Below are 27,182 nucleotides of genomic sequence, written 5' to 3' on the forward strand. Positions count from 1 at the left end.
TCTCTTGCAAGCCAGTAAAATAAGGATCCCAAGACATTAAAGTAGCCTTGTTTGAAGTCCTGGACAGAGACATAGGAAGTGGTTGATAGATTTTATCTCCTCTTCATCTTAGCAACTTCTGCATAATCCACTTGTTGGAGCAACTTAGGTCATAAGATTCTAGCGACCTTACAGTCTTCGCGGTTAGTTTATAAATTGATAGTCACCGTATTTAGAGGTCGGCCTCTCCTGTATGCAGTTCAGCACCTCTTCCGGCCATCTCATCTGCTAATTCATTCCCTTCAATATTGCTATGTCGAAATGTACTATGTCCAGCAAAGAGAGACCTTATGATATTTGATGATTTAGATTCAATTGCTTTCAGTGCGGCCTATCTACAAAAATAATGATATTCGAAGGACGAATTATACTTTGTTGTCTAATGTTGACCTCTTTTTCAATAGCATATATCTCGCCGTGAAACACGCTGTAAGTAGCAGGGATTCGGTAGTACTGTTTTATCTGCATATATTTCGAGAAGATATCTGCTCCCTTACCGCCTTCCATCTTTGAGCCATCTGCGTAGATAGTAACTGTAGAGTTACCGGTCACAGATCCAAGCTCCTAGCTATCTCTGGTTAGATAAAGAGTGGGAACCCACTAATGAAGTTATTTTCCTCAAAGAACCTTATTGATTTCGTGACCGAAAAGATAAAAAATTTTTTTATCGTTTTTGCCTATCTAATAGTTTTATCAGTTTCGATCCTTCGCCATGGATGGAGACGCAAGATTATAGAGATGCACTTGGATTCTGTGCCAGACTTCATATGATAAATGATTGTATAGAAAGAGGAATTAGACTTATGATGGATTATAATTCGATTTTGACAAAATATGAAGAGGAAAAACAATAACATATGTTCTGCAAGTAGTCGAGCATTATCATAAAAATTATCCTTCACGTTGTCAGATTTATGTTATAAAACATAATAAACACAATATATTAATTACTGAAAAAAAGGGTTTTCTTGATATTATAATTTTTTATAAATAATTAACTAAATCGTAGCATATACCTATTACGTACTTGTGCATGCCAGCTAAAAGGTATGAAATAGAAAACAGAGCGCAGTCGCTCAACTATTTATTGTGTTTTGCGCATAATTTTTAACCGATTTTGCTCATCAGTATCTTATTAAAAAGATATTTCAATTATCTATCAAATGAGTATATATTAATAACTGTTGAAACAAGTAACAAAGATAAAAAATGACCTTGAATTGAAAAATTTCTGTTTTTTGTACTGAAAACCCAACTTTGCTCGAGTGGCGCAACGTCATTTTTAATCCTATTGATCCAAAACTTTGGGAATATCATTTTTTTGGTCAATGGCATATTCCTAGGGGGTGCGCTCATTCAAAACATCATTTTTAATTTTCCCCCTTATAACGTGAGCCACCCTAGTATAGCATACACGTAACGTGAGCATATAACGCCAGAGTCGAGGGACCTAACATTGGAATATCAAATGTGTAAATGTTGTAGAGAGTGGGGGAAAGTGGCGATCCCTGAAGAACCCCTGCTTTAGAAATATCAAAAATGATCATTCCAGTTGACTCTCTTCTACTAGGGGCTGTTTGGATCATTTGGGTCGTTCTAGCCAGTTCAGGTCATTCCTAAAGCCAAATTGTTCGTCAGGGAGTATATTGCGTAAAACCACTACAGTATTTATTCTGTCAAGAATTACCCTTTTGGCTAGCTTTCCTATAGTTGATAGCAGGCTTATGGGGTGTCAGTTCTGCGAGAATTGTGTTTGGGGAAGACAATGAGTGTGACCAGCTTCCATATCTTAGGAAATTTACCTAGCTTTAGCATGCAATTAATTATGTTAGTGATAAGCTGGATTGCACTCTCCGGCAGGTTACGAAGGCATCTGTTGTTAATTATATCATGGCCAGGTGCCAATCTTATCTTTAATCTCGCTGTTCGGGAGATTTCTTCGTCAGTGCATGGTGCAATACTGTCATTTGGTTCTTGATTCAGAATATTATTTTCCTCCTCGGAGATGCGTTATCCTTCCTCTGAGTCATATTCTAGGTCTTCATAAGGCTGAAATTGAAGTTCAAGGGTGTCCGCGAAGGCCTCGGCTTTTTCTAGATCTGTATATACCAAGCCTGTTACTCCATGAATGGGTGGTATTACTGGTTCACGCTTCAGGCTAAAATACTTATTCATGGCCCAGAAAGTTTTATCAAGACCCATCTTTTCCCTGATTTCATTTGAAAGACGGTTGGCTTATTTCGATTTCTAACCATGTTTTTAATATGCTGCGGTAAGTTAAAATAACTGCAGGGTTTTCTATCTTTTAGGGTGGAGCAGCTATCTAAGGCCTGCTTTAATAGATGAGTCAGGTTCTGTATACAGTTATCCAATTCTTCTGAGGTTTTTGGATGGTTATTGATGCAGCTAACATCTACCGAGTTCTTGAACGCATCAGTGTTGCTAGGTCCTCTAGATAGATTTTCACGTTTGGCGGCCTATAAACTGAAGTAAAGGTGATATTACCCCTTGGACATTCTACCTCCACTGAAGTAGCTTCGAGCGCTTGTAGATTATTAATTCTGAGATGGTGTTTGATGTTTTTCCTTATAAGGATAGCCCTGTCTGATCTGTGAATGATGTAGTTAGAGATTTTTAGCTGCATTGAGGGTTTAAGGAAAGCCTCTTGCAGAACCATAATGTCTATTTCGAAATCATGAAGAAATTGTGTAACCTCGTGTTTCTTGTTTGTTATGGAATTTGCGTTCCAGGTCACAATTTTGTAATATTGTGTTCATCGTGAAGTTAAAGTTGGCAGTAGACTTTGCAGCATGGCCTGCATCATATTCTTTATAATCGAGTTCAGCTGTGCCTGGAAGTTGTCCATTAACTTTTCTAATTGGGCAACCGGTGGATGTGGCATGGTGGGGAGTTGTTAGAAGGAGCTTTTTGATTCTGCAACATCCGCATAAGTTATTGATGGCTTTATTGAGGGGTTAGGTGGTATCACAGTGTTATCTTTCCTTTTTGAAATGTTTTTCGGAGCACACGGGCATCCTCTATAATTTGCCGGATGATCACTGCCGCTTTTTAAACATTTCGGGGAATCTTCACGAGGTTTTATACATAGAGAGTGATGATGTGCGCCCTCACACTTAACATATTTGTATGATAGGGCTCTTTAATCTCGGTCAGGAATTTCTTCATTTTCCGGTGGTCGCCGATTGTCAATGGCATTATTTGGATTTCAAGACGCACGTTTTTAGCCTCACTAAACTTTAAGTTTCTTGCATGGAATTGTTAACCAAAGAGACACAATGGGGATAACTTTTCTTTGTTTCTTGTCAGAAATCGCGCTATCAAAAACTGGTTGCCCTTCGCTGCGATTACTCGAATTACCTGTGACGTTTGCGCTTGGGGAGTTTGGTTTTGAAAGCTTGCCTTTAATGACCTCGCCTTCTTGAACCACTACTTCCTTAGGGGATTCCGGAAGGTTTACGTGATTTATTAAGGTTTTCTCACCATGGGTGGAAGGAACCTTAATCAGTTCTGACCCCACTGCACTCGGTGTGGGTTTGGAGACTTTTTCATTAAGTTTCTTAGACGATTTGATTTTCATATCGTAAGTTGGGAAATCTTTATTGTAAGAACTAGAGGACCCACAGTCTGAGGCAATGGGCTCCTCAGCGGCGGTCCCCAACTCCATATCCTCATCATTTTTCATACATTTCGAAGACAGAATGAAAATTACTACACATACCAATTAAAGAGTAGCGAAGGCCTTGTTGTCATCGTTAAAGGTATTGAGTCAGATGTGGAACCGATCGAGAACACAAATGCTCTAGTCGAAAAAGACTTTAACGCTAGAGCAGTTATTAATATTGTTAATAAAGATAAAGTCCCCACCCCATGTTTAAAGTTAAACTTCACCCGGAAGGTTCTAGCTTAAAAAAATTAGAGCTATCCCATCGAAAACCTGCAATATTTACTTCACCGCAAAATTAGCGTTGAGGAGCCCCGCAAGCAAAATAGTCAAATACAATGCACAAACTGTCAAGAGTATGGCCATACTAAGTCATTTTGCACTCTTAGTAATTCCGAATGCGATAAAAAAGCATTAAAGAATAACAACTCTAAAAAGTGCAGCAACTATGTTACAGTGGAAATCACACCGCAAACTACAGAGGCTGTCCTATTTATAAAGAACGAAGTACAGGTTAGCTCTGCAAAAAGAAGCCTTACGTAATCCTACAAGAAATACCCCTATCAAACTAGTTGCAGTACCCCAACCATGATCTTCTAAACCTGTTACACCAGGTGTTTTATATGCTAATGCCGATAAATCTAACAAGCAACAATTCCCTTCAGTCCAAAACAATAGTTTGGAAATGATGATCTCCACTCTCACCAAGAGCTTAATTTAGTTTGTTTCAGTTGCTTAACTACTCTTAACGAGATAGTTAAAATGCAAAGTCAAATAATGCAAATGTGTTTGTCTAATAAATGAGTGGTTTAAAAATTTGTACATGGAATACAAACGGCTTAAGCTGACATAAACTAAAGTTCACAACCTTTATGTCCCAAGAAAGTGCGGATGTAATGCTTTACTCAGAAACACATCTAACAAACAAAAATTTTGTTTTCTATTCGTGGTTATTTATTCTACAAATCCGATCACCCTGATGGGAAAGCACATGGTGGTACAGGTATTTTAGAACAAAAGCATCTAAAACACAGTTTTCTAGGTACATATGGCCATAGTTATATGCAAACCTCATAAATAAGAAAAGTTTTAACTTTTCCCAAAAAATACATAAATTTATTATACGATTTGATTAATGATAATAACATTGTTTACGTTTAGAAGTTATCATCCCAAAACGTGATATTTTGTCTTTTCCTCTTGTTATTAACAATAAGTACCCACTGCGAAGACCAATTAATAAAACAAATTCAATTAAATATTTCACTTCATGTTATTGACGTCCTCCATGCAGTCTTGAGCTACTTGGGACGCAGTTAAAGATTGCGGCACTTGACGTACAAGTATAGTAATCATTACATCATTAAATCATTGCACTTCGAGTTATTAATTTGAAATACCATTTTAAAAGATTGTAAAGGTAAAGAATAAGTTTGCATCGAAAGTTCAAGTGTTTTGCCAGATTGTGAATAATAAATGTCAACTTTGAAAGAATAATTAAACAAATTTCGTTTACTTATTCTTGTTAAACATTTTCTTAAACCATTTAATTAAATCTGCAAAATTATTTAAGCTATTTGATTATAGTCAAATTAGAATATTTGAATCAGGCTTTAGTTTCATATCATATTCGTGTATTGTTTTATTCAAATACGTGTAATAACTTGAACCTTATATAGAATATGATGAATTGCTTACTATGTGTTTTTTCTAGTTTCATTTATGTATTTGGGTTTCAAAATGTGTATTCTTGCACATAAGCCAAAAAAAATGATATTGTTCCAACACGTGTATTGGTTTTAAATGGGGTTATTTAATAGTGCTTATTTCACATCATTGAAGAAGGAAAGTTCTCCATAATTATACGAATTATAATAAGTTCATAACAATTTCTCAATGCAGATCACCTAAATTCAAATAGGAATTAGAACTCATAGAAACCTCCAGAAATTATTATATGCACAAGAACGATTTTTTTAATTGAGATAAAAATCTAAAAAAAATTTTCTTAATTTTTTATTAAAAAATGTGTTTACTTATAAAAATAAAAAACTAGCGACTTTTTTCTATGAAATTGTGTAAAAACAGAGAATAAATTTTAACTAAACTATTTTAGAAAATTGTCAATCACTTTATTTATAGGGACGATATCTAAGGGCCTTACCACGGTTGGCGTTATATTGTATTCTCTGTCATGGTTGGTTATACCAAAGAAGATAAAGAAAAGAAACTAAAAGTTATTCAAAAAATTGTGTATACAATTCTCTGAATTCTTCAAATAATATTCAAAATTTTATGTAATGAGGTGAAAATATTAAGCAGTACAAAACAAAAAGCCTAATGCTACACAAGGCCGTATGATCATTTTCTCCACCCGGTCTTGCTATTTTGCCCACCCGGTTCCTACTCACCACAGCATGTGCTGAAATAAGAGTACTTTGTGAGAAGTTTCGTTGTCGTTTTGGTTTTTTGACATTAAAAATTCGTTTCCAGAAAATGCGCCAAAGTTGCAATTAGGTGCAAAAGGTAGAACTAAATTTTAATTACAAAATCATTAAAATAGGTAATTATTTTACAAAAATATAAGAACTATTATTTAATTAATTTTTTTTTTGGAGATGAAACGGATGTGCGTATTTAGATGTTTAAATTTCAAACATATCTATATTTTTCCAAAAAATTATCGAAGATAATTTATTAATTAAAAATAATACAATTTATATATATATATATATATGCAATTTATATATTATATAAATATATTAGCATATTAGAAAGTAAGATTTGTGCTAAAGTAGTATATATAATTAATTACCAATTAATTTGTGCACGTTAGTTTTAATTTAGTGCTTTGAAAGTAGTATAATAAAGTGATTAGAATATTATTTTTTCCATAATATAATAATAATTATGAAAATTGAGAAATCCTGAAGCAAAATCAAAAATTTTAATTATACTTCGGTTGAATATTGTTATTATATATAGATATTTGTAATCATGTTAATTACATTTTAACAAATAACAGATCTGTAAAAAATTATAGATCTGTTTTTACTTTGTTTTTTTCTTCAAATCGCACAGGTAAAAGACATTAGATATCCAGGTGCATTCCAGTTTATAAAAATTAATTAAATTTAACTTTTCTAACTTTTCCAATAAATGTATTTTATTTAACAGCATATATATAAATATAGTACCTATGTACTATGTGTGCAACATGATGAAAAAGAACTTTTATTTTAACTTTCATGACTAATTATATACACATATTTACATGTATCAATAATAATTAGATAACTACTGAGTTCAGTTTACCTATTCTTCTTTTATATATGATTTATATAGCATATATAAAATTTATATATAAATTGAAATAAAACTGATATAAAAAAATCATGCCTATATTTACTCACTAAAATGAAACTAATATATATAATGGATTTTAGAATGTTTGTATTAGTGTCGACCTCAATATTTATGTTTTAAATTTGACAGGGCTTTTGGTCGTGGTTTTAAATTAAAAAATATATCACAGTGATTAATTTATGTAATATATTTTATTAACAAATATTTCGGTCCATCTTCAGTGTTATTACAAATTATACAAATACAATTATATAAAAAAAAATTTTAGCAATTAATTTTTAATTAATGATCTATAAATTTATGCTAACTCTTCAATATCCCTCTTATGGTTAAATTGTTGACCATCTGATACATCAATTATATGTAGCATTTCTAGCAACATTCTACGTTTGTAGTTTTTCTATCGGTGAAAAATTGTTACAAAATCGAAGTTAAGAGTATGGTTTATTTAAATGCAAAGTGCTGCCAGTGTTGTTTTTTGGTCAATAGGTGCAGTGCTCTTCACATATTTTTATTAATATAAAGTTTGTTAACAATGGTGTATACTATTTCTTCTAATGATCATATGATAATATGCAACCACAAATGTAGTCAACATTAAAGTTATAAGCCAAGCCGATTTTAATATTTTACAATTCTAGTATGGTGAATAAGTAAGAGAGATTTTTTGCAATATTACACAAAGAGACACAATTATGCAAAATTTCCTCTCAGTTTCTTTTCTTTGTCTTCTCTAGTAATACTGTCTGAAGAGAGAAAACCATATCCGGTGTTAATACGTAACATTCTATGTATTAGTGAGTTAAGAATATTTATTATTAAGTATGCAAAGTTAGTTTTAAGTACACAATCCAGGAATGTTGACGGTAATTGTTTAAATATGTAAATAAATTAATGAGAATTCATTATAAAAAAAATAACAATAAGGTAAATAAAATCAGTTTTTTTTATTTCTTTACGTTCTGTTTTATTTATTTTGTTGTTTTTCTTTAGCAAAGCACAGCATATGTCGGTTGCTTATATAGAAGTATATGGCTTAGAAAATATTTGTTCTTCGCTCGCTTTTCTTTGTGCAGTTGAGATCTATGAGGTCATTGATAAACATATTACTGGTTAGCATAATAAAAATTTTGTATATCTAATGAGTGATTACAAGTAACAATTTATACAAATTCGTTTATTCCTTCACATAAGTCACAAATTAAAATTATTTCTGCCTCGTCGAGTGACAAATTACTTAAATTGTTATCAAGTGACGAAATATGTAGCAGAAAAAAATTGCTTATAATTTGGTATCGGTTCGCATGCTGAACTCATCAGGTGTATGTTAAACTTGAAATGTTTTATTTTATAAGCAAATCTTGTGTGAAATTATCACTAAGACATGTCATACAAGTTGACAATGAAAAGAAATTATGTTTAGTTTACTTTCCATGTCATATAACGAAAGCCTAAAAGTCTCCATAATTTCTAACTCCATTGTGAAAGCGCAATTTTCATATAAGTATATATATGTTATACATGTATGTACCCAAATGTATGTAGCAGCCTTACTACAATGTGCCATTGATAGCAAACAATAATGATACCAAACAGCAAACAGCAAACAGCTTGATAAATGGATAAAAGAACACTTTAACAATAAGAATCTAAGCAGGAAAATAACGCGTTCATATTCGTTATTATTCTTGCTAACAATTGAAATGTTTTTGTGTATGCATATTCTGAGACGGCACAATAGCCGTAATAAAATAACAGGAAGTAAAAAAGTGTTCTGTTGTCATACTGGAAATTCTCATGACTCACACAAACATGAACAGGATAATAAGGAAGTGTAACACAATCACATTAAAATGAATTCTTCGGCATACATGCATATTTTAGAACCTTAATACATATTTATCATATTTAATATAATCTGAGCAATAGGTTTGATTACAGAAAAAAGTGTATACTTCTTTATGATGATATGATAAAGCACTGATTGCGTCCGCTTGTGAAGATAAAAGAAAAGGATTCGCTGTTTCCAGTTAAAAAGATTTCTGTAAACAAACTGTGGTAAAGTATTTTCGTTAGATTGGGAAATATTCTATTATGTACTTTACATATCCCATTTAGGTTGTTTAATTTAATTTGATTTAATATTTCTTCCTAAAAGCTTCTGTATCTATGAGAACAAAACTAATCAAAAATTTATATCATCAGTACTTACATTAAAATTTAGTGATTAGAGTTACTCATAAGGGTCATCGTAATATAAAACTGTTGTTATTTTCATTGAGAAATTTAGGGAGAAATTCTGATAAAAGTTTAATCACAATGGCGAGGATTTCTGTGCCTCGTCATGTTGGCCAAAACAGTGTTGTTCAATCATAAATACCGTTCGCTAATGATTATTTTCTATGAATCTATGATGAGGTCATATAACTGTAATTCCTAAATCTAAAAAATACCAGTACTTAATAATGAAAAGACTTAAGAAGAATAATACTTATTGGAGGTGATGAAACATCTAATTCCATTGCTGGTGATAACCTTCTAAAAAAAAAGGCTCAAAAAAAAAGAAACAAAAAATAAAACTTCTAATAAAATAAATAAAATTATTCCTTCTCAAATAAATACCACTTAAATTTAGACACAAAAAAGTGTACTAAATAGTAGTAAAGGTAATAGTAGTAAAGGAAATTGACAATGGTGGTATAACCCTCTATATATCATGCTTTTTAGTCATGACTAAAAACAGCGTAAAATCAGGGCTGTAAATGAATGTTTATGACAATAAGATATTTTCAAGGTATTTTAATTTAAGGAAATGTTTTTTGTTTATATATTTTTAATTTTGAAAGATTCATTACTGAAAACAATTTTGTGAAAAAGTTTTTGAGAATAAAATTTAAGAAAACTTGAGGTAACTAGTTAATTTTCGTCATACTTAACCCGTTAAGAATAATTTCAATTCAGGGAGGCGAGACAACAATTTCTTAACGAATGAACAGAAATCTTGAAATATCATATTCCCTTCACAAAAATGCTATTGAAAATGATTAGGTAAAAGAAAAATTTTGGTTTACACAGTAAAATCGGTTTCCAATCACATCTTTTTGGGGACTTTCACTTAATAGCAATGAATTTGTTTGCCTTTTATTTGCTGTGAATGTTTGTATATCTATATATGTATATCTATATATATTCTTTCATCGATTTATTTATTGAAACTTTCTAAGTAGAAATTGACAATAATTTTGCATATCTTAAAAACTATCATGTATGCTATTGAGCTAGGTATTCATATTTATCAAGAATTTTCTTTCAAGACAATTTGGTGCAGTTGCAGAAGTTAACAGTCGAACATGAGGATTTGGATGCGATTCTCTCGAAATTTAGGTGTATATTGGCGAATAACTTCTGTAACAGTTAGTAAATTTAGATGTTTGTGTAGATTTTTATTTTTGAAATACCACGGGGCTGACGTAGCTTGGTGGAGAATTTTATTTTGTACTCTCTGGATTTTTTCTATATTTGTGTTACACTCTGAACTCCAAAGTTCTATACCATAATGCCAGATTGGCTTTAATATTGATTTGTAAATTAACAATTTGTTATCGAGACTGAGTTAAGAGTTGCGATTTAGAAGCCAGTACAATTCCTTATATTTAAGATTCAATTGACATCTTTTCAATTGACATCTAGATGAATTCCCAGAATGTGATTGAGCGATATCCACATTATTAATTTTAACTGCATGGCATGTTTCTATTCTTAGAGTAAAACTTACTTGAACGCATTTAGTTTCATTCACCTTGATTCTTCATTTTGCAAGCGACTCTTATATCAAACCAAGACGCCTGGATAAATTTTGTGATGCTATAGTGCGGTCACGGTCGGTACTGCCTATAGCAGTGTCATCAGCGAACGTTGTCAGCAAATTGTTTGAGTATTATAGGTATAAGTTAAGCTGTATAAATGAAGTGTAGAACGCTACCCTGAGGAACTCCAGCGTTGATATCGTACTCTTGTGAAGTAAAAGATTTCTGTCTAACCCTATATTTTCGTTGAGTCACGTAGGATTTTAGAAGTTTATGAACATTTTTTGGAAACGAGTGCGTTATTTTAAATAAAAATCCTTCAGGCCACACTTTATCAAATGCCTGCGCTGCATCAAGAAAAACTTCCGTACAATATTGTTTTGAATGTAAAGCTAAGTGTATTTCGTTCGCTATTCTAAGGACTTGTTCAACTGTTCCATGCTCTTAGCGAAAACCAAATTTATGGTCCGGAATTAAGTTCTCTATCAGTGAGAAAATTAGTATTTTCTTAATTAGTAGATTTCGGAAATTTTTGAGATTTGTGGCAATAGACTTATTGGTCAATATTTCCCATTTATTTGGTCTTGCTTAGGTGCTTTTTTTGGATTAATGTTAGTTATAACTTGTTTCAATTCCGAAAGCTCTATAATTGGAGGGTTTTGTACGTCAGCTAGGATAGATATGTTAGGCTGGAAGTCATTCATTTGGGGATTTGGCTGAAAAATATTCTGCAGGTGTAGTACCAAAGTAGTTCTTTTTTCTTCATTGCTACGAGTTCAGGAGCCATCTTATTTGCGTATAGGAGGTTCTCTTTGAATGGGGCTTTACATTTCTTTCCAGCTTTCCATAAGGAATAATTATGCTCTTTTTGTGAGCCAAGGCTTTCTAGATATTTTTGTATTGAAATGTTTTGTTTCTTTCCTCATCAAGGGCTTTTTTCAGGGCTTTAGTCGCTATATAGAGGCTGAGTTTAGATCTGGGAGAACGGTATCTTTTCTAATCTCGTCTCGCATTACGTTTAGCAGAAATAAGTCCATTCAAGGTCGATGGAAAAATTATGTTTTTCGTATTATTCAGTAGACAATAGTAGACTCAGCAGCCGCGTCAATTAGAGTTTTGTTAAATACATCAACAGCGTGCTCAATTTCATCGGTGTATCGGAGTGCAGAAATTTCTGGAAGACTTCTTTCAACTTATCTACCAAAGTTACGCCAGTTGACAAATAATATAATATTTTAGTTTTGACCTTCAGAAATATTTGTCAGTGTTAAGATCACCGAAGAATGGTCTGAAGTCAAATCATACGACGGGTCAGCAGAGATATAATCCTTATTCAAACCCTTATGGACACCAAAATCGATCAAATCAGGAGTTTTACTGGTATCGGTCGGTCAATAAGTGGGCTTTCCAGATGATATGACTTCGAGTCCCTTATTTAGAGCTGCATAGAGTTGTCTTTCTCGTGGCGATATTAATCTGGAGCCCCAGAAAGTGTACTTAGCATTTAAATCTCCAACTGCTAGGAGTTTCGATCCTAAGGAATCAAAGTATTTTGTAAAATGGTCAGTTGTTAACGAAAATCTAGTAGGGCTATATACGGTAGATAACACTAGCTTCATTTGGGCGATAAGTATGCAAATTGTAGTGGCTTGAAGATGTTTTTCGGAACGTTCGTAATGTCTCATAGTACTTCTGTTAAATATACCAGTACCACCGTGAGCCTTACCATCGGGATGTTTGGTGTCATAAAAAGAATAGCCTTGTATACGTATGCAGTTTTTACGCGTTAAGTGTGTCTCTGAAATTAGCATAACAAAGATGTTGTTCAAATATAGATGATGACTGACTTCTAGAATATTGTGACTTAAGCCGTTAGCGTTTCAGTGACTACATCCTAATTTGCATCCATTCCATAAACTTATCCATCCTTTGTATAAAAGAAGTAAACGTAGGCTGCATTGGCGCTGATTGTGTGTCAATGTTTTTATTTATCTGATCTGGAAATTCCCTCAGAGTATTAGCATATGATGTTTGAGGATGCTCATTTGTGCCCATATAGATATTTATATTTAAGTGAGGGAATTGCTCAGGTGAGAGGTTAATATTAGGGATTGGATTTTGCTTATATTTGACTACGATCATTTTTTGTTTTAGAGCAAGAAAGACAGTGCAGCCGCGATAGTTGGCTGTGTGATGTGTGCCTTTGTAAATCTTGGCTTCAACATCTCGTTTGCTTTTTGAACAACTTTCCGTAGAGTACAAGCCTGAACAAATAACACATACACTATTGAGTTTGCAATAGGTCTTAGTGTGACCATACTCGTTACAATTTAGGCATTGTACTGGTTCTCTTCGCTTATGCGACTGCTCAACGATAATTTTTCTGTGAAGTAGATATTGTAAAGAATATATCGGGTGAATTTCACCTTTTTTAAACTGGCTTTCGTCATAATTCAACTCAACTTTATATAGTGATTGTGGGATACGTTCTCTATTTATGATATTATAAATACTTTTGACCATGAAAGTTTTTTCCTCTAAAGCTGATTGTATTTCCCCTATATCTAGACCTGGCTCAATTCCTTTGATGACAGACAGACCTTTGTTGCTTTTTAGACGATATGAATAGTTATTGAATAGTTAGAATGAATAGTTAGATGATATGAATTGTTTATTTTCTTTTTCCAGGGCAGATACTAGTTTTCTGTATTGATCTTCAGTAGACACCTGTATTTTAGTTTCATGAATATTCCCTTTCCTTGAAGGGGCAACGTAAAAGCTGTCTTTTTCTAATATGGTAGCTAAAACCTTAACTAATGTAGAGTGTTTTACCTGCGCATAATTGCAAAAGTTTAATTCTAGGAATCCCATTCATTTCAGAATTTGGGTTTCTTTCATTATCTATTGTTTTAAATAACAATAGTTAATGCTTTAATTTGTCGAAAAAAACCTTAGTGGATAAAACAAATAAATAAAAATTTAAATATATTAAATTTGTTATAATACTTTTATTAAAATAATAATATTAATAAAATATATTAAATAAAATTTTGGATATATTATATTTATTATAACAATTTTATTAAAATATATTCGAAAAACTAATCAACCCTTGTGCATAAAATAAATAAATAAAACTTTGAAAATATTAAATGTATTATAATAATTTTATTATATTAACAATTGCAATGGTTGCCAAAATTTAACAAAACAAATTTGAAACTGTTGTTTTTCCCAAAACTGCTGTCTCCCAAGCAACTCAGAATAAGGGAGTTGTGTTTCCGGGAATAGCGTGGGAATAGGGAGACTTGTTCCCTGGGAGTATTCAGCATTGCTATGATTATCTGAGCGTAATTAATACGAGTATTTGTAAAGCATCAATAAAATAAAAATTTGTATAAGTCAGTGTAAACGGTCAGTTTATATAATTAATAAAATATTCTGTATTTGGGAAAATCGATGTGTAGCTTCATATCCCAAAGTATTTCTTATTTAGCTACAGTTGCACCAATTATCTTTTAATTGTGAATTTGAGGTTTTGCTTCATTTGCATGCGAAATGAATTTAATTAAATGAAATTGTTTTTGCACGGGATTTGCAACGAACTTCGTTAAACGAATATTAATGTTGAATTTTATGTTCAGCGTGCACAGAATCGTTACTGTGCATTGAAAGCGTTAATGTGGGATGTGGGGTGTGGGAACATGATTCTCAAAGCTTTATTTTTGTGTGTAATTAATTGCGGAACCATAAAACAAAAGGCTTTAGTTATGTTGCTCTGTGTGCATTTTCGAAATTTCGCTTCCTCCTACAACAATGCGAATAGCTGCTATACTTGTGTACGTAATTAAAATGTTAAAAGTGTTCACATTTCGCGGCATATAAAGCTAAAATGGAGTTTTAGTTTTTAAAATAATTTATTTTCCATAGTTTTTAACTTATTAATTGATAGAGGTTTTCAGACTTTTCGCGGTAACTCGGTATTTTGGTAAATTACTGAACACCGGAAAAATTATCAGCCGCGATGCTTCGATAATTCGTTTACACGGTACGAGTATCGATGAAATTTAACAAAAACAAATACACAAAATTCCAACACTTTGCCGATTTACCGAGTAAATTTTAATACTCCTAATATTTACAGTTTTATATATTTATATTTTTATTATTTTAATATGCCTTTAGTTCAACAATTAACAATTTTTTAAAATGTAAATATTTTGTAAATTATTTATTAATGGCATAAATTAACGTATAAGATTAATTCTAAAATGAATTATACTGTTTTTGAACTAAAATAAAAATTCTATACTACTACTATATTTCATATGTGAAGTATAATAACGTATTTCCACTCAGCAGCGCGTGCACTAGTTGTGAACTAGCGAATTCACTAGTCCTCATTTGTATATTGCTAGTCGCTTCATAATCCACTTTACGTGGGCTCAACTGGCGTATTTTACATTGAGTTGTCATTGCCGGTGTCAATTGTGCCCGTACGATACACCTCGAAACTAGTATTTTTACTAGTTCATAAGTAGTGGAATTGTCACCGTATCATATACCGCGGCACTAGTCTTTTTACTAGTTCCCCTAGTTTTTACTAGGGGAAGAATGGAGTAAATTCTCCCAACACTATGTATCGCGGCACTAGTATTTTCACTAGTTCTTGATTTGGAAAATAATAAATAAAACGTGCATTTTGTATACTATTATATATATTTATTTTAATATATGTATATATATATATTTAATTTAATATTTAATATATATTAAATATTTTTATTTTATTTTAATAAATTACTTTCTAGCTGATTGTGCTGTAGTTAAATCAGATCGACTAGCGTGTTTAATGAATTATGTATACCCTTCTGTTATAATTCTAGATATTATTAAATAATATTATTTTACATATTTTTGTATTAAATTTTTAAATCCTTTGCCATAAATTAGCAGTAAAAGCGATGTTTAACGAAAGTAGACCAACATATTTATAATCGATATCTGTTAACAGTACTTCTTCTTCATTCATGCGTTTACAATCCACTAAGCATATTGTTGTATGTTTTCACATATTCGCCAAATCAACGCTCTATCGTGAAAGAGGTATAATATTGAAAACAAGAGAACGAAGCATATTGTTTATACACAACAAGCATGAGCAGTGGATTTTTGTTTCAACTGGTGAATCGTTGCATTATCAGGGGTCAGAATATCAACTAGTTCCAAAATAATTAACTCTAATATGTGGTTGAATTTCTTTGTTTCTTATTACTTTTGGTTTTCTCTTGTTCAAAAATAATAGAATGCGCTATTAAATTTTGTACAAAAAAAACGTTGAGAAATTTATATATTTTAAGTAGCTATTTTACTCATCCCCACGAACCACCTATTTCACTAGCTCCTTTGGACTAGCTCGTGTACTGGTGCCTAGCGACAATTGTCTACTAAAGAACTGCTGGGTCTTTATCCAAGTTATAAAACTAATTAAATATTTCTTTACTTATTATTAGTTTTCAATTTTTATTTTTATTTTTATTTTTATTTACTTGTTAAATCTTGACTGGAGAAATAGCATCTTTGGTTCGGAACTAAAAGCAATTTTATGATACACGTACAATCCTAAAACTAAAGAACAGAGAGATTGTGGAATGTTTCACTATATTCCACGTGAACGGTACCAAATGGGGGTGGTACTTTTCTTAATAAGGGCCTAATCACATAGAAATTAATGGCAATGAGCTCGTTTACAATATCACAAGGAGTGCATCACCCATTAAATTCTATTGACTGGAGCCTTATGGTGCAATGAGTTGGTCTACAAAGGAAATATCTGATAGAAAACTGCTTTGTATCCGAAAGAAGTTGTTAATGAAACAACTATTCTGGTAACTGTAAGGCTAAAAATCTGGTTCATCGCTATAACTATGATAAGGAGTCCTTATTCACTAAAACATCTAGTCGCCATGGCCTGCCTTATTATCTTGACAATATGGATCTATTAAGGACTCTATTGATAATTTGGCTTTCATTAGAAGAATATTTTCTATTAGTTAGAATCGTTACCAACACGTAACACAATGCTTTACTTCGATTAGAACCAGAATTGCATATTGTGTATTGTATATTGTGCATTTTATTAACTTGTTCAAAAATTGCAAAATGTTTTATGGAAAAGATAAGTAATAACAGTGTTCTAATGTTGCAAGACATCTTTAATATTAGGCCTTTTCTTTTGTAAGCATGTAGCAAAAGAACAAATAAAATAAGCAACTCTGAACAAAATGGAGATTTTGTTAGACTTGCATATGCAAACCAAGTAAACGAGATATAAGCAATCAAATATGAATTTTATGGAAAACTGGTTATTTTTCCATCTTTGAGGCCATTTTCACTTACCCAATTGAACTGAAATTTTAAACAGATAATTTTTTTAGTAAAATGAACCGATCTGGTGGATGCCGTGGAAAATTTTCCGACTTTCGAAAATTAACGGCCCACTAATGTATATATGTGTGCTATAAATTACATATTTTCCCTTCTTTAGTGTTTATATTCGATATACCTTCTGCTCAAAAATTACTCGGATTTTGTAAATAAAACACACAAATTTAAATTTTATTCCAAATTTATTTTATCTCCTTCAAAATATGCTTCTTCTGAAGCGATACACATATACCAACGCTTAACCCAATCTTCCATGCACTTTTCGTAGGCCCGAGAAGGTATGGCTTTTAGTTCCTTCAGCGAACTCTCTTTTACCGATTCAATCGACTCAAAACGCTTACCACGAAGGGGCAATTTGAATTTCGGGAACAGGAAAAAGTCGCACGGATCCAGATCTGGCGAATATTGTGCCTGAGTGATGACAGTGGTGCCGTTTTTGGTCAAAAAATCGCGTACAACAAGAATTTTCCATAGTAAAAAAACAAAAAAAAAATTTTTGAAAAAGGTCTATTACTTAAGGAGTAGTTAACAAACAACAAAATCCGGATACTTTTTGAGCAGGTATACCATTTGATCAAAAAAGAACGAGAAGTTAAAAACCACACAAAATTTTAATTTTTAATCATTTTCTTTATTATCGCCTTCAAATTACTCTCCTCCTGCGGCAATACATGCATGCCAACGCTTGATCCAATTTTCCATATAAGTTTTATAGGCCGCCGAAGGTATGGCTTTTAGTTCACGCAGCGAATTCTATTTTATGGTCTCTATGGTCTCAAAGTTCCTCGCAATGGCAATTTAAGTCGGAGGAAGAGGAAAAAGTAAAGTTGATGATATTGGTGGAGTTTTCCCGGTGCGTTATTGTGGTGTAAAATCCATGAGTTTTCCTTCCATAAATCTGACCTCCTTGGCCTCACGCAAACGACGCATAACGGCCAAATAATACTCCTTATTGACCGTTTGACCATTTGACCGTCCGGACGGAATTCATAGTGCACCACACCACGAATATCGAAGAAAACAGTCAGCATAACCTTGATTTTGGACCGACTTTGGGGTTCTCTTTTCGGTTTCGGCTCACCTTCGAAGCACCATTCGGTCGATTGTTGTTTGGTGGGCATATTAAATTCATAGACCCATGTCTCATCACCACTATGTGCGTTGGAAATCATCTCTTTGGCCACATCACAACGACGCTTTTATTTTTATTGAAATTCAGCTAAAAATCGCCACACGAAAATTATCGACTTCTTTGTATAGCCGCCAAACAAAAACTAAGCGTACGATATGCGTAAAAGTTTGACAGAATGTGCATAATAGTGTTGCCAGCGTGAAAATAAAAAAAAATTTACCGATTGGATAAGCGCGGGAATTCAAAAAAAAAACGAATAAGTTCTTTTTTGATCACAAGGTATATATATGTGTATATATATATGTATGTGCTTATAAATTAAATATTTTCCCTTCTTTAGTATATATATATACATGCAAATATGTATATAAATAATGTTCGAGATGAGGAATGTATTACATATTTACATTGTATGAAGTGCCCACATGCATATAGATATTATTATTACACCTAATATGAATTGAGTTAGATATACTAATTAGATAAAGTGTATAAAGTTAAAGAGCAAACAAAATAGTTCATTATTGAGTGTTTAAATTTATTATTACTAATTTTAAATACTTTCCATAAATTTTATATGATCAGTCTATTTTATATGATTAAATTAAATTTAGTTAACAATTTAATTTTATATAATTTATTTAATTAATAATAATAAGAACTTAACATGCATTTAATTATTTGTGTATTAAAATATAAAACATAATTTGATATTTAACAACATAGCGTTTATTAATATACTTCATGATATCATGGCTACTACAGGTCATAGTACTATCATTACTACCGAAATATTAATATCATTTGCACTAACAACAACTACGGTTGGGCTACTGCCGGTGTTTACTTACCTCATAATAAAGAATCTAGAGTACAAAGAAGCGACACGCTCATACAAACGAAATACCATCTTTTTTTGCTGGTGGATTTATAATAAATCCACCCAACCTCATGCAACAATGTTCGATCGAGTCACAACTGGTATGATGTTCAGTTCAAACCTATATGTGAGTCGAATAAGGCTGAAAATCCCTTCTGTATACGTATTCAATCATACATGCAATGCAATCCTCTGTATTACATTATACGCATGTTTGTAAGTTTGTTCGCTGCAAAATGTTCAAGCGATCAAACAGCATTTCAGTGACGAAATCAAAATTGTGAACATTTGATAATGTTTTGAATTTAATAGTATAAAATAAAAACAAAATTACCTGTTTGATACTGTTATGAATTGTAGTGTATTTGTCTCAAATCAGATTTTTCCATTCTATGAAGTTTTATATTTTAATGTTGTCCATGCGAAATTTAAATAGTTTTAAATCGGGAAAAGATTTTTTGGATCTCTTGCAATGAGGTAAACAATACTTATTACCCGCAATCGTTTTACGATTCATTTTAGAGACTTTAATCTTTTTGAACAAATCAAACTAAGTATGAATAAATTTTAAATGTCTAATATAAATGTATATGGACACCAAAAAACTGTATCATTTGTTGCAATAAAAAAATAATATATTATATTACTCTTCACTCCTATGATATGGGCCATTCCAGTACAAGAAGATAAAGCAACAAAGTAAATGGAAAAATTGTTTCAGGGATTTCTTTACCATTCACTTCACTACTAATCAGTGTATATTAATAAAATAGAAAAATAAAAACAAGAAAGGCAAAAGAAACAGGCGTATAGAAACAATTGTGGGTTGCAATGAGTTTGAACTGAACATCATACCAGTTGTGATTCGATCGAACATCGTTGCATGAGGTTGGGTGGATTTATTATAAATCCACCAGCAAAATAAAGTGGGTATTTCGTTTGTATGAGCGTGGCACTTCTTTGTACTCTAGATTCTTCGCAATCTGTGTATTATTTGTCTGTGGTGACAATATTATAGCGCCATCTGACGTTGTTTGTATTATCAACGTAAATGTTATATTTGCTACTTATCGCCAGATGTCGTGTAAAGATTTCGTTTCGTAGTGAAACACCAGTAACAATTGTTCGAACATTACGAAAATTGAATAAATTTAGATCGTATTTTTGGTATCTGGTGAAAATGAATAAGAAATTCTCATAATCAGATATTGAAAACATCATCACTGAACGCCCCATGTGCGTACTACTGTAGTGTCATATGGTTATACTGGAACCATAACCACACACAAGGTGCTGTGTGAAGTAATTATTAAGACACGCCAACCCAAAACACAAGTTACAATTGTTATCGTATATCCCAAAATGTCAAATTTAAAATTATTCATGAGCTGAAAATCTGACTTGACTATTTCTCATATCTTTACGACAAGCAGTTTCGCTGCATATTTAATTATTCGAATATGCGCTTGACAATTTGGGTCAAGTTCTTCTATAGAGTATGTTAAGTGTTTTCCGGAACCATATCGCAAGTAAATATGGATGGAATATGATTTGCCCGCGTTACAACTGGCAACCATATGTGTGCCACTGTGACATAAATATAACATGAGTAAGACTGACCAATGATTCTAATACATAAGATTTTGTAAATACTTATAACCAGTAGAAGATAAGTATACAAGTAGAACGCATATAATTGTACGAAGCGTTCTTAGTAAATAAGGAAACCGAACTTTCTTCGGTCTAGAATATAGATCAGTTATAGATCAGTCAATCTATAGAATAAGTTATAGATCAGTCAATCTTGAGACAAAGAGCAGCCAATATTGTAGACTATGGGAAGTCAGTCAAATCTTGGAGACTATGATCAGTCGGTGAAATAGTTTTTATAACATGTGTAAAAATAATAACTTTACAAAATAAATTAATAAAACAACAGGTCCACTTTATACTGTAACAAGCTATTGACTCTTGTTTCAATTTATAAAAACGTGATTTAGTGTAGATAGGTATGGACAATTACACTACATACGTGAATTTTTTATTTTTTATTTTTTTTTTTTGCAAGTTTCATTAGTATAATGTAACACAGTTTTAAAAAATTTGAATCAATGGAAACAAATTCAAAAATAAGAATTCTCTGGCTGATAACATACATACCAACTAAAGCAAACAGTGGAAATAAACCCATTCACCTTTTACTACTGTGGAATAATTAAAATAGCATCTTCTTGTTATTGCAACAGATGAACTCGGGAATTTATAGTGAAAGCGTTTATGCTCACTTATCCCGAAAGTTGAAAGCAGATCTTTATTTTGCATTGAATAAAAACTTATTTGAAAAATGTGATTTTCCTTTGCTCTGCTGTAAGAAGTCTGCTGACCCATTCTAGCTCATAAAAAACAATGTATATGATTATTCGTTCGATTCATTCATTCGAAAAAATAAGTGGTAACTTAGGAAATCTTGTATCAGCTGATGCAAACAGTTATCAATAGCAATTGTGTACGAAGCATTTAGTGATCGGATTGGACTTGTATTATTTTTGTTTTTATGCTGTACTATTCTCTACACTCTGTTGTTTATATATTCTTACGTTCGTACGGACGAGTTTCAAAATTTTAGTAAACATTTATTTAGTACAGCGTCTGTATGTCAACATATACATATGTTTGCCATATATGTATGTATGTGGCACAACTTTGCTCATATGTATGTATGCATTAACAAATTAAAAACAAACTAGTATAAAATATCAGTTATTGTTGCAAATTTTTCACCCCTTTTTTGCATGCGAAAATTGCAAAAAAAATTCACTAAAATCTTGCTCTGATTATGACTTTAAGTTAAGACACTGAGCAAAACAACATTTGCGGTTCGAGAATATAACAAGAAATATTCTACGAGAAACATATTTGCCATCTTTATCGCTAGAATAGAACAATATTTACCGTTAAGCTTACGTTAAGCTTTTTTTGAAACGTCACTGTGCAATACTATTAGTTCTCTGTTTATGCGAAAGTCCAACTTATTTGAAGAAGTAACAAGAAATTTTAAGATTTTTCACTCGTGCTAAATCACATATTGTCAAATAAACAAGGCTGAATGTGTTTAAACTCAGTTAAATGAAAACCCCAGATAGAAATATGCCATTAAAAACAAGATGAAGTGTTTATTAAAATGATGTAGAAAAATCACGATACCCAAACGCACAATATATTCAAAATTGCAATAAAAATGAAATCAAGGAATCTTTAGGTGCATAAAGAACTTGGAATGGAAGACAATATAGCCATTTTACATGGCTTTTAAAATCTGAAAAAATCTTATTTAAAAATTTAAACTGCAATATATTCTCGAAACTCTAAAAACTGTAAACGAGGAAATAAACTTTAATGGCAAAGAAGGAAATTTTTATTTGAAAATCAGTCAAAGCAGAAGTAAGATACTTTTGAGACGAAGAATATTTGCAATAATAAAGTTGAAAGTTGAGAGTTGAAAGTTTTTGACACCACAAAGTTTTACTACAATAATATTTAATTCCATTCGTTGACATCAATTGAGCTTTGTTAAGTAAAATACATTAAATGATAATAATAAGACTTTGCCAACTGCCATGTACTTAGCCAAGTTTTTTATATGAGAAATCCTTCTAAATCAAAAAGTTCAACAATTGAATGTTAAACTTTTACTTTGGTTTTTATTATGATTTTTATACGGTTTCGCGTACACTTCTTTGTTTTACTTTGAACTATGAAAAAATTAAATAAAAACTTTACACATATTGAAAGTTTAACTCATTTATATTGTTTTAAATGAAAATAGTTATTGCGATTAATAATTCTAAAACTAAGAGAATACAAAGTTTTATAATTAGTTACTTTCTGCTACTTTTATCTGAATCCCTCAGCAACATTAATGAATGAGTGTAAATATATATATATATATATTTGTACAAATTCTGCTATGTATCTATATATATATATTTATACTTATATATGTACAAATATGTAAATGTGTATGTAGAGGTATAAGTTTTTTTAAATACACATCGAGAAATTCCTTGATCTATTTGGTTCTTCCTATGCTAAGCTTTCACAATTGTGATTATAAATAGCTGCTACGAATATTAACTTATTTGAACTAAAGCAGATGCATAAAGTTCCGCCCCATTGTAGTCACATGTAACGATCTCATTTTATTCAGCTGTCTTGGAATTTTTTATAGATATAACAAACGTAATTAACTACTCACAGTATCTTTTAAGATACTCGATGCGAAACATGTTCTTCAAAATGTGCAATTTTTGTGTCCTGTTGCATATATTAATTTTTTACATACCAGAAAACTGCTTCAAACTCTAAAACAGCAAATATTGTACATTCATGAAAGCCATACATGCATAAAGAAAGCCATAACTGATAAATGAGTTAGGTATAGGTGTAGATTAAGTTAGATATAGGGGAACTTTGAAATACTGCAGCTTTAATTTTTCTATGTGTGAAACAGTAGCTTTGTGTTTTATCTTTAAATCTGCGTAATTTTGATACTATTGATAAGATTGAATAGATTAGGTAATTTGCGATCCCATATTTTTTAAACTTAATTTTTAATCCGTCACGCCATACTTTATGAAAGGCGTTGGGTTCAAACAATTATTACTATTCCCATTAATTTTTTCTCACATAAAGCTTTATGTATCTTTTGCAAGATGGTTTTCCAGGAACCCAAATTCCTGAAAGTGCCTTAAACCTGTTTGATTGACTAAGTTTTCTTAGAATTAGAATAATAATTACATCTATTAATTTCTGTTGATTTCAATAATTTAATATCATTTACTAATTTAGATTTCATATTAAATTTTTTCAAATATATAATAAAATATATTATATTATCATTTATGTTCTTTGATATTGCAGGTCTTTCCAAACGTCCATTGGCTCCACCGCACCGCAAAAGCAGTTTACCAAAGCACCAGGAAGTTAAGAAATGCTTTCTGGAAATATGTGATAACACATTTTCCGACGAAGTTAAAGCAGCCCTTCGTTTGCCTGCGTTCGATTCATACCAATGGAGTGATGCAGATGTTATACGCTTGATGCAAACAATGTTCGTTGAATTGGGATTTATGGAAAAGTTCAACATTCCTATAGAAACTTTACGAGAGTGGCTTTATGAAGTGTACAAACATTATAATGAGGTACCTTTCCACAATTTTCGGCATTGCTTCTGCGTTGCTCAAATGGTAAGTAAATGTAAAATAGATGCAGATTTGATGACAAAATGTACTTAAAAAACTCCACCAATATCTTTAAGTAGCTTATAAAACTTTTTTTAATAATAAATTAGTGCACCTTTTTTATCGTAACTAAAGCTCTTTTGAAAAATTAAATGTTCTCAATATTTTTTGATTTATCTCAAATATCTATAAATTATATAAATTATAAATTTATCTATAAATATATATAAATATATTTATATCAATAATTATATATTATAATATATATTATATTATTTATATTTTATATAAGTATTTCTAATTGATTTGCGTTTACTGTATATTAATTCGTATTATCTTTACACACATAAAAAAGGCTGAATTATGGTATATGGAGAGCCATATAGAAATTAAATGAGATATTTACTGTCTACTACATACCGATTATTACTTAATTATATTAGTTATTTGTTTTGTAACAAACAATTCAACTTATTTAATAACCCAACTAAAAATATATCGAGGAATGAAAATGTTATAAATGAAGGTGCATATTTGCAATATAATAGGTGTCTTCCTGGAGATACTCGTAGTAACTTTGAGTAACACTGTGTATACACAAATGCGTTCTACCAGCAAATGCTCGGAATGCAAATTTTTGTCGATATTTGAAAATGCTACACAGACTTTACTCGTACATTTTATTTCAAGTGAAACTTGTGTGTTGTGTGAATCAGATATTTTAGTATATATTTAAATTTTTGTATATATTTTGTATATATTTTTTTTATATATTCAGTTTGTACTTTACCTATTTTTTACTTGAGTTTTACTACGTGCAGCTCATAGAACAAACCTAGTATATGATCTGTAATACACTAAGTTTTTCACTCTGTCTTGCAAACTCATTGCAAGGTGCATGAAATGCACAGATTGCACGAGCTTGCAATGGGCAACAACAAAATATGTGCCCAAAGTTTTTTGCAATTACTTGCAATCTTACTACATCTATACCCATGTATAATATATATGCTTGCAACGAAACAAAAAAGAAAAAAAACAGCTGTTTTGACATTAGTTACTTCTCATGTGGTGCATGTGGTACACTGCAAACACTTGTTTTATTTTTTTGTTGCAATTTTGAAATTGCACTCGTGCAATTTCAGTATAGTATTCTTGCATTTCGTGCACCTTGCAATGACTTTACAAGACCCTACTATTTTTCAATATTAATTGCAAGATCGATGGAGATTGTTCATCTGTCTTAGGACGGGATTTACGAAAACAATTTGCACAGGAAATCAAATTTAAAATACGCACAGTAAACTTCAAATGAATTCTAAGAGCTTAAGAAATGGGATTTTGCCACACTTTCAGAAAAAAGGCAATATTCACTGCAAAATGCTATTCAAGTGCTCTGATTCAAATAATTGGCCTAATGAAGAGAGCAAAGAAAGAAAATGAGTGAAAAAGTTGGATGCGAGCACTCTGTTATCTATTCGGGCTGTAGAGTGATTTGGGTCGCTGTCAACAGAATGGCGTAATATGCTTCAAGCTATTTTTATTTTTTTATCTTACGCTGCCATTTTAGATGCGTTATTAATGTAATCCGCACACTATAGATCCATTTGACTCAACATTTTTCGAATGTCGTAGTTAATAAAAACAGAATAATTGGAATAGGTGAAGTGCTTGCAGTTTTTAGATTTATAGCATTTTTTCGCAGATTAAAGAGGTCGTTCATCACATGCTTAGAAGGAAAAAGTTCAACATTTCACTCATTTCCTGTGTGTGTTATGAAAGTTGACACCGACAATGTTAACAGTTCTTAGTAACGATAGCAACAATTTTGCATTCATTATTAAATTGCCATATTACTTTGTTATTCAAATTTTTAAAAATAAAAAAATGTATGTTAGTTTTATTAATAGATATAATTTAAATTTAGTTTACCGTGAAAAATAAACAAAAACGTTAAATTCAAAGATGGAACAATGTATGTTAAGTGATGAAATGCGCATTTCTCTGCATTTCAGAATCTGGACTTCAAGCATGAAGAAAAAATATTACGAGTAAAAGTACGACTATAACGCAAGTTTTGGATGAGAGAAACTACCATTTTAAGTACAACAGTTTCCTAAGTATACGCTTGCACATGTTAAAAAGGATAACAAAGGTTTTACTCGTACGTTGTTATTTTTATGTGCATTTCTGCTACTTTTCTTGTGCTAAAAATAGTAGGACATGTAATCGATATGCACGCAGTCAACATATAGATATATAGACACAGTATACATATGACTATATATGTAGGTAGATTTCTTTTGAAAGACTTGCATATGCATCACATACCTCCCAGTATGTGCTCTTCTTTTCCTCCCAGTTACATTTCTACACATATTTTCAAATATTTTCCGCATGAGCTAAAAATTGCAATTATCTTATGGACTCGCTAGGGTTGTTCAGTGTTTGTTCATAGTTAGACTGATAAAAAGTGAAATAAGTAACAAAAATGTTTAATTATTTAAAAAGCAACATTTTCAACTTATTTTAACAGCACAAAACTTGCCTATTTTGCGCTACTGATGTTTTCTACTAACTTTTTGAACTC

The 27,182-nt window shown here is 31.5% G+C and overlaps 1 protein-coding gene across 1 annotated transcript in view; it reads left to right on the forward strand.

Moving 5' to 3' along the window:
- Positions 1 to 27,182, forward strand: part of LOC119668811 (high affinity cGMP-specific 3',5'-cyclic phosphodiesterase 9A-like) — a gene marked incomplete at its 5' end in the record, with an annotated part of 242,153 nt that overhangs the window by 186,161 nt on the left and 28,810 nt on the right. Inside the window, 1 exon segment of the mRNA XM_038078457.1 lies at positions 24,273 to 24,598. Coding sequence (XP_037934385.1) covers positions 24,273 to 24,598 — 326 coding nt within the window.

The sequence above is a fragment of the Teleopsis dalmanni genome, chromosome 1 (assembly GCF_002237135.1).
Source record: "Teleopsis dalmanni isolate 2A chromosome 1, ASM223713v2, whole genome shotgun sequence".
Lineage (NCBI taxonomy): Eukaryota > Metazoa > Arthropoda > Insecta > Diptera > Diopsidae > Teleopsis > Teleopsis dalmanni.